Here is a 12,990-nt window from a genome sequence, read left to right as displayed (position 1 = left end):
AAGTAGTAAAATACTCACCAGGAAAAAAAAAACAGGAGGAATTTACCAATATGCTGACTTAGGTGTCTTTCTTCCTTTCTTTCTCCTTTCTTTTTTCTTTCTTTCTGTAGTGGAAACTCCACCTCCACCCTACCATGCAAGAGAACCTCCGGGAATCCACAATGGACGGTCAATGGATGCAATAGCTGAAAGTCAGCTAGTGCTGTCTTTGCCCAGTGGAGGTAAATCTGCCGATGGAGAAGCTGAAAGTAAATAAACATTTGTACTATTCTTTAAATAAAAACTGTTAAGAAAAAAAAAAAGGTTTAAAAAATTGTTATTTGCACAAGAAGGGTTAGTGATCTGTAATAATAAGTTTCAAGCAGTTTTGCAGTAAGGCTGTGTGATAGACCCATCCATTAGCTAGCAGCATAGGTTGATGTAATATTTCCATGAATTATGTGCAAAGTTACAGAATTTAGACCTTACTTGCATCCATGGACTATTACAGTTAAAAAGCTGTTAATGCAAGCAAACACTGTTATCTACATTGTAAAGATAAACATATCAAATCAAGGATGGTGGGGCAATATAACACACAAAAGCATTATCAATATCAGAACTCTTTTCTTTATCGCCTTCAGCTCTAGGTTTCAAGTACTTTAAAGCCTGATGGTAGGAACCTTTTTACTGCCATCTTTGTATTAATGTTATGGTACTGAAAAGAAAAGGACATGTTCTAGTGGAGTATAAAGATATTTTGACAGAAGACCAAAGTCTTTGTCGTCTTATAAGAATTCTTTAGTGGGAGGGGCATGAATGGTCAAAGAAGAGTCTGGGGTCCTGCTTGCACCCCTCAAAGCAACTTGATGACCTCTCTAGCATGGCCTCTGCTACCTTTGGGCTAGTACTGGCTAGTACTGATGCCCCTACTATTCAGAGCCCATTGCTGCAGAGTTGGAAGGAGAAATGGAGTTCCTCTACTGGCATTTGCATTGGCTTCCTGCTACTGCAATGAAAAATCACCATTGTTCTTTTAGTCATCATATTGTGTTCCTAAAGAAATGTCATTTCTAGAATGAGGACTAAACACTGCACACATGTGCACATTAAAAAAAAATATTGCCAGCCTTCTGAAACAGCGAGGAGTGTGTATGTAGCATGGAACTGGAGCAGAAGGAATGTGAAGGGGTAGTGCTAATTATGGATGGGGACACAGACGGGCCAGATAATAACAAGTTATCAGACACCAATACTTATAAATAAATTGTCAAGCAAGTTTAATCTCTTTATCACAGCTTACCATCCCTGATCACTATCCTAGTGAATATTAGTTGGAAGTTTATTAGAGGTTATGCACAGAGGTGCTCTGGGGGCAGTGGGCTCACATGCCTGCGGTGAGCAGGCAGGATAAAGTTTCCTATTAATTCCTGTAGGACAAATGAGGCTCAGATTCTGTTACATTTTTGAGTCTTTCTCTGTCTCTGACTTAGAAAACTTGGGCAGGGATAGATCCAAAAGAAATGACCTTGCTGACATTTCTGCTTACAGTCCCACATGGAAGCAGAAAGCCTGAAAGCATGCAAAAACTTGGAGTGATTTATTACTTCTGAACTACAGAGTTTGGTATTAGGCTGAAGGCCTAATACCAAAAACTTGGCTCAGTTTTGACTTGCTTTGAGCCCATCTGTCATCTCTATCTCCTGCTGGTGTGCAGAGCAGATGTATCCCTTACTATTTTCAGTGTATAGTTCAGGCCCCAGCTCAGCGAGGAATGCCAGTGTGGTTGATATAATGCTGTGGAGTTTCCACTTTTAAGAAGAAGTGGAGCTCCTCGAGGCTTAGAGTTAAGCTGGTGCACCAACCTTTGGGACTTTAGTTATAAAATGAAAAAGCAATGGAAACTGCTATTGGGGTAAAGTATAACAAAAGTGACTGTTTAGATGAAGATATGGGAGGCTGAGAGTGGGAGGGAATGAAAGAAAATAGAGAAAAATTGTTTTTAAAATATTGCTGAAACCTGAGCAGCTGCTTAACTTTATTTCCTACAGATTTTCGGCCTGTTTGTTATGAGGAACCCCAATACTGGTGCTCAGTTGCCTACTATGAACTCAACAACCGGGTAGGGGAGACTTTCCAGGCCTCCTCTCGAAGTATCCTTATAGATGGATTTACAGATCCTTCAAATAACAAAAACAGGTTCTGCTTGGGTCTGCTCTCAAATGTAAACCGCAATTCTACTATAGAAAACACTCGGAGACACATAGGAAAAGGTAAGTGGAAATCCCCTCTCCTCAGGAATAATATTCAGAGCTCAGAAGATCCATGCATTGCATTAACAAACCTAGCTGATTCATCAGATGTGCTTGCCCTAAAATCAAACCTCTGACATTACTTCTGAAATATAAGAAAAGCAGAGGATTCTTTTCTGACTGGATAACAATCAGCAGAGTAACTCCTTACAAAGGCTGTTTACTTGGCCAGCAAAGAGAAAAATGTTGTTTATAGTTGTGTGTTCTAATTTAGCATTATGTATTTTCATTTTATTTATTGGAGCTTCTGGCAACTGGGAATATTGCCATTGAAATGCCACTAAAAGGATAATTGCTGGTGCCTCAGGGCTGCTTCTCCTCCCACCAAATAACAAAGGGAGATGGATGAAACACTTAGTAGTTGAGTTACTTAGCTGAAGAACTCTGGTAGATTTGTGTTTGTAGCTTCCCGCCCCCCACCAGTCTGATTCCCTGCTTTGTCAGCTTTTCACTGGTAAAACTGAGATTCGTATTCCCCACCAGTGGCTGCTGGTGCAGCTCTGTGTGCTCCAGCTCTGGTGTACATATACCCTCAGCATGCAGTGTGACATGCTGCTGGTGCCAAGCACGAGGAGACCACACCTGGACACGCATGGCCACACACACACTCCATCCCAGCTCCCCAGGGCTGTGTAGGGTTTGATATTCTCCCAGAACTTACTGTTGTTTGTGGTGGTGAGTCAGAAGCCCTGTGCCAGCCACTTCTCCATGCAGATGAAGCTTTGCCTGTTCTGGTATATCCAGTCTAGACTCATTATCTTGCCAACCCAGCCTCTCACCCTTAGCTGCCTGGGAATGCATTTCCCACTGGGCTAATTAACTCTAATTGTTCCACTCCTATTATCTTGTCAACCTCACCTCATTTCCCAGGCCTAGAGCAATATTTTAATTGGCTCTTGATAGTCTAGTGTTGAATGACTGAATATGAGGAAGCTCTGAGACAAATGTGATATATTTTTTGCAAACAGCAGTGAATCTGAGGGCTGAAGCAGGCAATGTTGTGCTAAGCTCTTGCACTTTTCCCTGAAATGTAAAACACTTATGTTGCAGATGCTACAAGTGTGTGCCACAGTGGTTCGTTGTGTGGAGCGCAAATGTGTTGTACATCTAGTTCTAACTTACTCAGAAAATAAAGCAAACTTTACATCTTATCAGTTCTAAGCTGTCAGAGGGATGTAGATCAAAGCTGAGCCTGGCCCTAAAAGAAGAATGACAAAAGATCCCAGCTGTCATTTGGCGATGTTACAGCCTGTGACTTTCTGCCCCAAAAGATGAAGAGACAGAACAGAAATAAAGTTGGGTAAATGCTAATGATCTTCATCCATTTAAATGTGGAGATCTGTCTTAATTGATTAAAAGTCCTTTAAAGTCCTACAATCGGAATGTGCCCAAGGGAACCTGGGAGCAGATTGCCCAGAGAGGAGCTTAATATATCAGAGATCCTTAATTTTACTGTTCTTCCCTGTTTATGCAAATCCTAAAAAGCCATATACAAGTGAAATACAAGTGGCACCAGTACAGGCCTGCAGAAGAGCACAGAGCAGCTCCAGAAGCATATAGTTCAAAGGCATGGTGGACAGATGAAAGCTGCTGAAATGGATACAATTGTCACATGTTAACACGGGAGAAAAAAGAGTGAGTAAACAAGATTAGCTCAGTAGGATAAGGATATGTGATTGAATTGTCATCTAGAGTATCAGCGTGAAACCATTTCCTGGAAATACCACATCAAAGCTAAAAACAATCCAGAACACAATGCAACATCTACGAGCAATTGGACCTGTTTCAGCAGTCAGACTTCAAGGACAAAAAAGGAACTTTTGATCAGTGTCAAAAAGATGTGGATGCTTGGAGACTGCTGAATTTTTAGTTTCTGCAGAGGCAATGAAATACCACCAAAACATATGGACCTTTTATTTGGTCTTCTACAAATACGGATTTAGCTGCATGGTTTCCTATACGGTGCTTTCCTCTGGTGAATGAATACTAGAATAATAGAATACACACTGATTAGTGTTGTATTTATTGCTCTTAAAATGTTCACGAGAAAAAACAATTTGTAACCTCTGCTTTCAGAAGTGACATTGATATTTTTGTTACTGTAGCACAATGTTTGGGCAATGCCTTTGAAAGCATTCATTTTTTTTTCAGAAAATGGGTTACTTATTATACTTTGAAAACTCAGCCTTTAAAATTTTTCACCTCAGCATCCCCTGTGGTGACCCTAAGGCAGTAGCTACACTTGAAGATTTGAAATGTGGTGCACATTTATGTTCTTATTCTTCTCTCCCTACCCTCTGTTCTCACTTAATCTGATTATTTCAGAAAGCTATATGGACTCCATCAAGATCTTTTCTGTCCTTCCCTTTTATCCATTTCCATGGGAAGGAAGGTTAAGTGGTAACAGTCATGGTGTGCAGCCCCCCACAGTGCCTGGTTCAGCTGGAGCTGATGCTTTCCTGTCACTTCTGTTCCCAGTGCAGTACCAGACTGTGCTCCGAGCCACAGCCCTGCCACTCGCAGCTCATTTCAGATCCTGTGGGTGCTCAGAAGTCAAGTGATGGCTTGAAGACAGACTTTAAGGTTCCCATCTGAGTCACCTTGGAAGACTATGGGAGAGTGTATTTTTCCCAGATTCTTTTCTCACTCAACCTGCTTTCCCCCGTGCCATTCCCACTTCTGTTTAGAGGCTGGTTTTGTCCTAAGGATGTGCTTCTGCCCCTTGTTGTTATGACTGCAGAATGATGAACAGACTGGGAATACGTAACCAGTCTTTGTTTGTATGAAAGGCACCAGGAATAAAACTAATTACAGCTGCATTATTACAGCACAGTTACCATAGCTTTGTAGGCAGTCTACTGAGGCTCTGTGAACATTTGTGTGTGTTTGAAGGGCATACCTAGTATTAGAGAGGAGGATTTTATTTTTATTTAGTGGTGGCTTTTACAAGAACAAAGAACTGAATTCTTCTACCTCTCTTGGCCATGGGAAGGGTTCATTTCCCCTAATCTAGCCATGGGAAGGGTGACTGGGCATTTTCACAGGATGACTTGTCCCCCTTCAGGTTGTGGCTTCATGCTCACTTTTCGAGCAGTCAGGGTCCACATTGCCACACTTGTATTGATGAAGACCTCACAAAATCTCACTGAAAATAAATTTTGGATTGTTTGTTTTTAAGTTTATTAGCTGGTTCAGTTCCTCAACCTGGACAGCAGCCTGATCCTCAGCTGTTGCTGCCAGCATGAAATCAGGTGTGTCAGCAGGGGCAGGGAATGGGAGAGCCTTTTCAGCACCTGCACAGACTTCCACAGCTTTAAGCTGGCTCTGAGCCTGCACTCTGTAGCAGATGGAGTGAATCACAGTGCCTCTCTCTGTCTGTCAGCTAGAGAAGCATCTACACAGTTATCATCTTACAGATGATCCCCAAATTCAAGGTTGCTGAATTAGGCTAAGATAAATTCTCCCACAATTCAGGTATGTTTTCATACAAGCAGATATCCTTGGTGGATCAGAGTCTTTGAAGGGATAGAAGTGCTTCCACCTTAATTTCCCCAAGTCACAGTCAAAATTTGAGTTAGTATTGGTAAGTCACTTGGGCACTGAAAAGTTCAGAAGAAAATCAGTCATTTTCTTGCTAAAGGTCACTTGGAACAGGATCTGATGAGGAAGTCATATCATGTAAATGCAAATACATGGTTCTATGTGGCAGATAAAGCAAAATACAGAAAAGTATTTTAAGTACACACCATGCTGTGGTTTTAATGTATGACAGTAGGATCCTGTAGTAAAACAACAGTGTGCAGTGAAGTGTGTCTTGGAGAGTGTGCATTTGCTTAACAGCGAAAATACATTTAGCTGTGTAATGCAATAGTGATTTTTCAGATCTTGGATAGTTTTGACTGATGTTTAGGATATTGTTGACATGTGTTTGATGTTTATGCATGTGTATTTTGTCATAAAATACTACGCTGTTAGGTAAAAGCAAAAAACCTGCACTGAGAAACAAAGATCCTGGAAGGATCCTGGGCTTGTATGCCCAAACCAGTAAAATAATTAATTATTGGCATAAAGTGTGTTGTGAACAATGGAGAAATAATAAGTTTGGTTTTTTCTTTTTCAAGGTGTTCATCTTTACTATGTCGGTGGGGAGGTTTATGCCGAATGTGTCAGTGACAGCAGTATTTTTGTGCAAAGCCGCAACTGTAACTACCAGCATGGTTTCCATCCAGCCACAGTCTGCAAGATCCCCAGTGGCTGCAGCCTCAAGATCTTCAACAACCAGCTCTTTGCCCAGCTTCTTGCCCAGTCAGTCAATCATGGTTTTGAAGTGGTGTATGAGCTGACCAAGATGTGTACAATTCGAATGAGCTTTGTTAAAGTAAGGATTCTTTGCTTTCTCTTACATCCTTGCTTTAGCTTTCTCTTGCATCCTTTGGTGCAAAACTAGATCCCATCTGTTCCAAGGATATAGAGGATATAGATACCCAACTTTCGAATAGCAATTCATAATGCTTGTTTTCCAGTATTGCCTTAAACATATAGGTGCTCAAAATCAATAGCTTTTGTGGTCAACGTGAAAATCTCTTAGATTACAAAATTTAGGTGCTCCACAGACTCTCTGTGGAAAAGAGGCAGAGAATACATGATCGTGTTGCCCCACTGATTGTCAAAAAAGCTCAACTCAGGGCTTAACAGCATATGAATATTGTAACACACATCTTAGGCAGTTGTGATCTCTCCTATTGTTACTGGTTTGCAATAGAGCTTGATAGGGCCATTGATCTAAAAAGAATGTCCTAATTTACAGTCTCACCAGTACCATAGACTGTTATATATTGTCTCAGTCAAGAAACCCTGAGTCCTTTGTCATCCCTCACTGAGCTTGCAGAGAATTGTTGTTTGCCATCTGCCCGGTTCCTGACAAATATTTTCTTACTTTCTGATAGCATTCACTCTGGCCAGCCACACAACAGAAGGGCTTCTTGCAAGCAGAACAGAAAACCCAAAAGAACATTTGATCTTCCCCCTGTTATTTGGAAGAGACAGGAGGCTACCAAATCCATTACTGTTCTGATGTCCTTCATATTTGAATTTCACAGTCTGACTGCTCTGTGGTAAATCTATCAGTCTTTGTGGGAATTCCTCAAATCTTCTGAATGGCCTTCTCACCAGAAGATCTCTCAACTCCTTTTAGCACTTAGGATTTATTTACAGGCCTGTTGTAGCATCTAACCCCCAAAGAATGGCAAGTGTTTCGAGATAGTTTCCAGATGATGCTAGACCAACTTGCTATAGTGCTGCTGGGGAGAGCTGGCAGCAATGTTCAGCCTGCAAACTAGAGCAGTTCCACCATTAGAAACTAGTGGTCCTGCTAGATACCAAAGAAATGGCTTGAATATGTTCCTTTGTCATGCAGATTTGTTTTTATACAAATGACTGAATTGAGATGATTGAATTCTCATCTAAGATACCAAAAAGTGCTTGAGGCTCGAGTCCAGTTCCTTTAAGTTCTACAGAGCTGATGAGTAGAGTCCTACATATCTTTCTGGTCTAACTTTTTCTAGCCATCCTTGGGGACCCATCTTAAGTCTTCAACAGCATTAAGAGTGCCCTGTAATCTCTCCCAAAAGTCCAAGCCAAAATCTCCATGCCCATGACCATGCTGTTGCTTTGTTCTTAGGAGTGAACTGATATCTTATTCACATACAAGCATTAGGGCAAAAAAAAAAAAGAAAGCAAGAAACCCAACAAACAGCATTTTCTTTAATGGAAGACATGAATGGGCACGTTGTTTGTAAAGGCAGTGTAGCCAGTTGCACAATATTTTCATTATCTCAGTGATTCAGGGGAAGGCTCTTTGATGTGTTATCTGCCTCCATGCCCAGCATGGCAGCAGAAATGGTGATGTTGATGCACTATATAATGCTGCTGCCATATTATCACCTTGCTTTGTTGAAATAATAGCAGCTATTATTGTGCCTCAGGCACCAGAAGACCAGTGCAAGGAGTTATTTTGAACTCTTTCCCATGATGTCTGGAAAATTGCTATGCAAATCTCATCTAGGCTCTTTCTTCCTGGCCTGCAAATACGCTTTCCTGTATTCAATCTTCCCAAAATATTTTCCTCCCAAGGAGTGAGCCCTCCTGTGTTCAGTCTGGGGTCAGGAGTGACCCTGGGTGTTGGGGATGCAGTGCCCAGAGGGACCTGTTGTCTGTCAGAGCCATAGGCCAAGAGAGCCCTCGTGTGCAGGGCAGTGCTGTGGCTTCTCCGCTGACTCATGTCCAGATACTGCTGGTCACCTACAGACCAAAGGGCTGGAGACCTTGCCTCTGACCCCACCAATGCTTGAGCTACCAGCTGGGAGGCAGGGATAGGCAGGGACCAAGACATGAGAAACTTGGCAGGACTATGCCATCTTCTGGATGCAGGGCATGGGACAGGGGGAGGTGAAGGTCTTGTCCCCTCTGATACCCTTTGTGTGCCCACAGAACAGCTGAGAGAAGCTCAAATGTGGGTGTATCGTCAGTGAGAGCAGCTTCCATCCACTGAGCACTGCTGATAACCAAAGCAGGATGGCTCTTGCCACCTCTCCACAGCTGAGGCAGCCGAAGCACAAAGGGAAGGGATGGAGAGTTTCTCCAAACCGAGGTCTGAACCCAGCTCGATCCCTCCCACATCTCCCTGGGTCCTGGGGCTAAAGGGAACACCCAGCAGACTTGAAAGCTCAGCACTCTGGGACATGGAGCCTAGGCTGGAGAGAGCTGTTGCCCACTGGAGGTAGGAAGTGTTGGCAGGAGCAGCAGGACCCATGGGGTACCGGTATCCCCTTCCCACCATCTATGGAAAACACCAGTGCAGCTTTGAAAGTTGTACTCATTTCATTCCCTCATTAAGAAAACTCCAGCTCTGGGCTGTTCTTAGTCCTGGGGTGAAGGAGGCTACCTCCAACCCAAGAGTGATATACAGCGAGCACCAGGGTCCTTGCCCTCCTGGCATTTCTCCTGGGGGTGCTCCAGCCAGAGACAGCATCGCTGGGAATGTTTGGGAGTTGCCAGCAGAGGGAGATGGCCAGCCACTTGCAAGGCTCCCCAAAATCTGGCACATTGTGTTTGAATCCTGTAATTGCAGTTCCTCTGGATTTTCTGTACTGCCTGTCAGCCAGGTGTGCCAGCTCCTCTGACACTTGCTCTCCTGGCTGTGTATCTTCACTGCAGTTGACTACTTGTGACTTTACCATCTCAGAAGTCTGACCGTGCTGGCATTTTATGCAAACATTTACAGAACATCAGTCTGAGGTTCTGTGAATGCAGGCTCTTTCTAGTCTGATAAATGCTCTGCAGTTCAGAAAAATGCTGTCTGTTTGGAAGTATTCTTTGGGCTTTGGTGGATCCATATCTTACTCTTCTGCTTTCTTTCCCCTTTTCTTCATTAATTAGCATGGATTTTATACAGATCACTTATGGTGACGTCTTGTTTTAGTGTTGATCCTAGTTTTCCAGCTATCATCTAAAGAAGTGGCTGCGCTGGCAGCCACAGTTGTCTGAGCTGCTCAGCACTCTCAAATTTTGGTGACTTTGGCAGCCATCAATCTTAATATACTTCCATGTCCTTTTTTCATGACAAGAATACCAACCTGCCTGCCTGTCATAATGACAGGTATGACTCAGTGTCTGATCAGCATCCCACAAAAGAGTATCCTCATCCTGTAGTGGGACCATGTTTTGCACATTGCCCTATGGAAATCTGAGTTCAGTTCTGCCAGTGAGACATCTGGTGAGCTGCAAGACTCTGGGCTGTGACTCACATGCCTTGTGTTGCTGTGAGGTCAGGCTGCCTGCTTAGCACTGCTTAGACACTGTGCCTGCTTGAGTCATAGAATACACTGAGTTGGAAAGGATTCATCAGGATCATTAAGTCCAGCTCCTGGCCCTGCACAGCATTATCCCCAAGAATCACACCCACGAGCATTATCTGAACGCTTCTTGAACTCTGTCAGGCTGGGTGCTGTGACCACTTCTCTGGGATGCCTGTTCCAGTGCCCAGCCACCCTCTGGGAGAAAAGTCTTTTCCTAACTTAAACGTGCTCCTTGAAGCATGGGTACTTCAGGTTTTCTCTTCCCTCTGCCAGCACCCCATCCCCACCTTCTCTCAGATGCTTCATATCCCTTATCTTCCCCAAGAGAGCTGGAGAAATTACTGCAGGACTTCCCACAGCAGACAGCTAGGGACTTGTACGCAAAGAGGACATGTTCAAGGATAGAAAACCTGTGGAAAATATTTATACATAGGCTAAGTATGGTACATAGGAACTGCTGGAAGTTTCCAGAGGTTTAGACAAATACTTGGAAATTCTAAGGTCTTAGAGTAACAGGATGAATCTCTACCAATACATTAAGCAGTGCCCAGGACCATTCCTAGTTCTTGTTAATGAAAGAGGCTGGCCTGCTTTTTGTCAGTGCCAGACAGCAGTCTGCCAGACTTTCCTGGGCAAGTCCCTGGGGTGCAAACAGGGACCATTCTCCACAGGCTGTTTGCAGCTTGGAAACAGGCCTTTCCATGCCAGTTGTTCTCTGCACCTGGAAGTGTGACTGAGATTTTTAATTTAATAGCATTGAGTCCCTGGTAATTATGATAACAATGACCTTAAAAGGGAGCAAAGTTTCTAGAGAAAATTATCTCTAGGATAAAACATTAAATCTTGGGAACTTGGGTGGTGGACTATCTGTAGTTGTGTTAGACTATCAGCACTGGAGTTATGATTTAATGTTTTGGGTGTTTTTTTTTTAAACACCATCTCACTTTTTGGTCCTTTTATAGGGCTGGGGAGCAGAGTATCATCGCCAAGATGTTACAAGCACGCCCTGCTGGATTGAGATCCACCTGCATGGACCATTGCAATGGCTGGATAAGGTGCTGACACAGATGGGCTCACCTCACAATCCCATCTCCTCAGTCTCTTAAGAATCATCTCTAGAATTCCCTTAGGATGGATGCTATTGCAGGCAGTGGCTTATAGAATTCCCATGAACAGAAGCTTCTATATGTAGATGTATGTAGATGTAAATATATCTATACATAGTCTCCTCTCTTTTTTATTTTTTTTTTTTCAGTTTGTGGTTTCTAGTTACTCTGATGCCAGTACAGTAAGTTTAGAAATTCAGGTATAGCATATCTGTTCTCTAGTACAAAATAAGCCAAACTCCTGCAAAAGTGTCAAACATTTCCTGTGAGCATCTTCATTTCCCAGCCAAGCCAGTAAATGGTGCAAATTCCCAGCACTTTCATGTGGATTCAGAAACCTGGCTGTAGCTGTTCCTAGTAGGTGAAATTCACCCCTCTGCAGGCCACCAAAGTCATATCTCTGTGCCATTTATAGTCATCTTACATCCTGATTTCAAGTCCAGAAGAGGACCTGAGGTGGTGCACAGGACTTATGCATAGAGATGACTTTTATCTAGTGAACTGAAGGACTAAACTGCCATTCCAGTCTGTCTCCCTACTGCAAAGCACGATGGGACAACAAATCCTCAGAAGAGCTGATGCACACTGTCTCTCCTGGGATTTGGCAAGAGGAGGGAGCATATTCAGCACAGGAACCTTATCTCAGAGCATTCTGGACAATCTGAGTAGTCTGATACTGCTAACATAGTAGGGTACGGTACTGCTGCACTGAAAAGCAACAAGCTCCTAAGAAAAAAAAAAAATTAAATATATGCCCATGAGTTAAAAAAAACTAATTAACTTCCAGTGCTTTTTTGCAAAGTACGTACATACTTGCATATGTGTCCGGCATGTAAACTAAATCCTATCCATTCTACAGTATTGATACAGTTTGTTTTAAAGTTAAGACTGTCTGTATTTAGACTGATGTTCTGATATCAAGGTTACACCTCAAAGGGATTTGAACTGTGATGCAGAAAAGGGAAATTACATGTGCATTGAAGAAGCAAATAATTACTTTATCATTCATCTTGGGAACAGAAAGTCCCACACTCAAAGGATGTAATGGGAGTCAGCCGTGTCCATCCCCTGCACTGGGCCAGTCCTCAGGATCTGATGGCATTGCTCGGGTCTGACTGAGAGGGCTCCCCTGCCAGTCACTCCATACATTCCCATGGATGGTTTCTCATCTTAGGTACAGGCTTCTTCATTTGCTGAGCTTTTGCCTTGCCTGCAGAGGATGGTGAGGCAATTTAAGCCATGAACAAGTGAAGAGTGAATCTATGTGCAGAACCTCATCTGTGTTCCTTCTGTAAGCAGGGAAATCAATTGCCCAATCCCATCCTCGCAAAATGCTGTCCACTTGGAAACCTTTCCTGAGAAGACAGGTGAAACTCTTACTACAATTTGATAGTCTCTCCTTTTGCTGGAAGAGTCGAGTATTATTTCTTTCCAGGCATAACAGTCCACTGAAAATTGTTTTTATTTAAGGGTCAGAAAAAGTGATAACATCTAACATCTCCAACATCATTCCTCCATAGAACAAGTAGAAATATTAGTGGGAAAAAAATGTTTTTCAGAATATTTATTTTCTTCTCACACAATATCTGGTGCTACACATTTTGTTGCATAATTAGAAGAGGACACCTGAAATCTTCAGCTGTATCACACATGCAAAAGGAAATAACATTCACTGGAAAGACAGTAAGTAAACTAACAGTGTTACTTCATTTGAATGCATCTTCAGCTGCCTGCAGC

At 42.7% G+C, this 12,990-nt stretch overlaps 1 protein-coding gene across 1 annotated transcript in view; it reads left to right on the top strand.

Moving 5' to 3' along the window:
• Nucleotides 1-12,625, top strand: part of SMAD9 (SMAD family member 9) — a 36,735-nt gene extending 24,110 nt beyond the window's left edge. Inside the window, exons 4-7 of the mRNA XM_053971726.1 lie at nt 111-248; nt 2,031-2,252; nt 6,413-6,669; nt 11,110-12,625. Coding sequence (XP_053827701.1) covers nt 111-248; nt 2,031-2,252; nt 6,413-6,669; nt 11,110-11,253 — 761 coding nt within the window. The 3' untranslated portion in view covers nt 11,254-12,625. The remainder of the gene's footprint in view (nt 1-110; nt 249-2,030; nt 2,253-6,412; nt 6,670-11,109) is intronic.
• Nucleotides 12,626-12,990: the final 365 nt, after the last annotated feature.

This window comes from Vidua macroura, chromosome 2, assembly GCF_024509145.1.
Source record: "Vidua macroura isolate BioBank_ID:100142 chromosome 2, ASM2450914v1, whole genome shotgun sequence".
In the NCBI taxonomy this organism is placed as follows: Eukaryota; Metazoa; Chordata; class Aves; order Passeriformes; family Viduidae; genus Vidua; species Vidua macroura.
The sequence above is the reverse complement of the archived record's forward strand: the minus strand, read 5'-3'. Positions and strand labels throughout refer to the sequence as shown.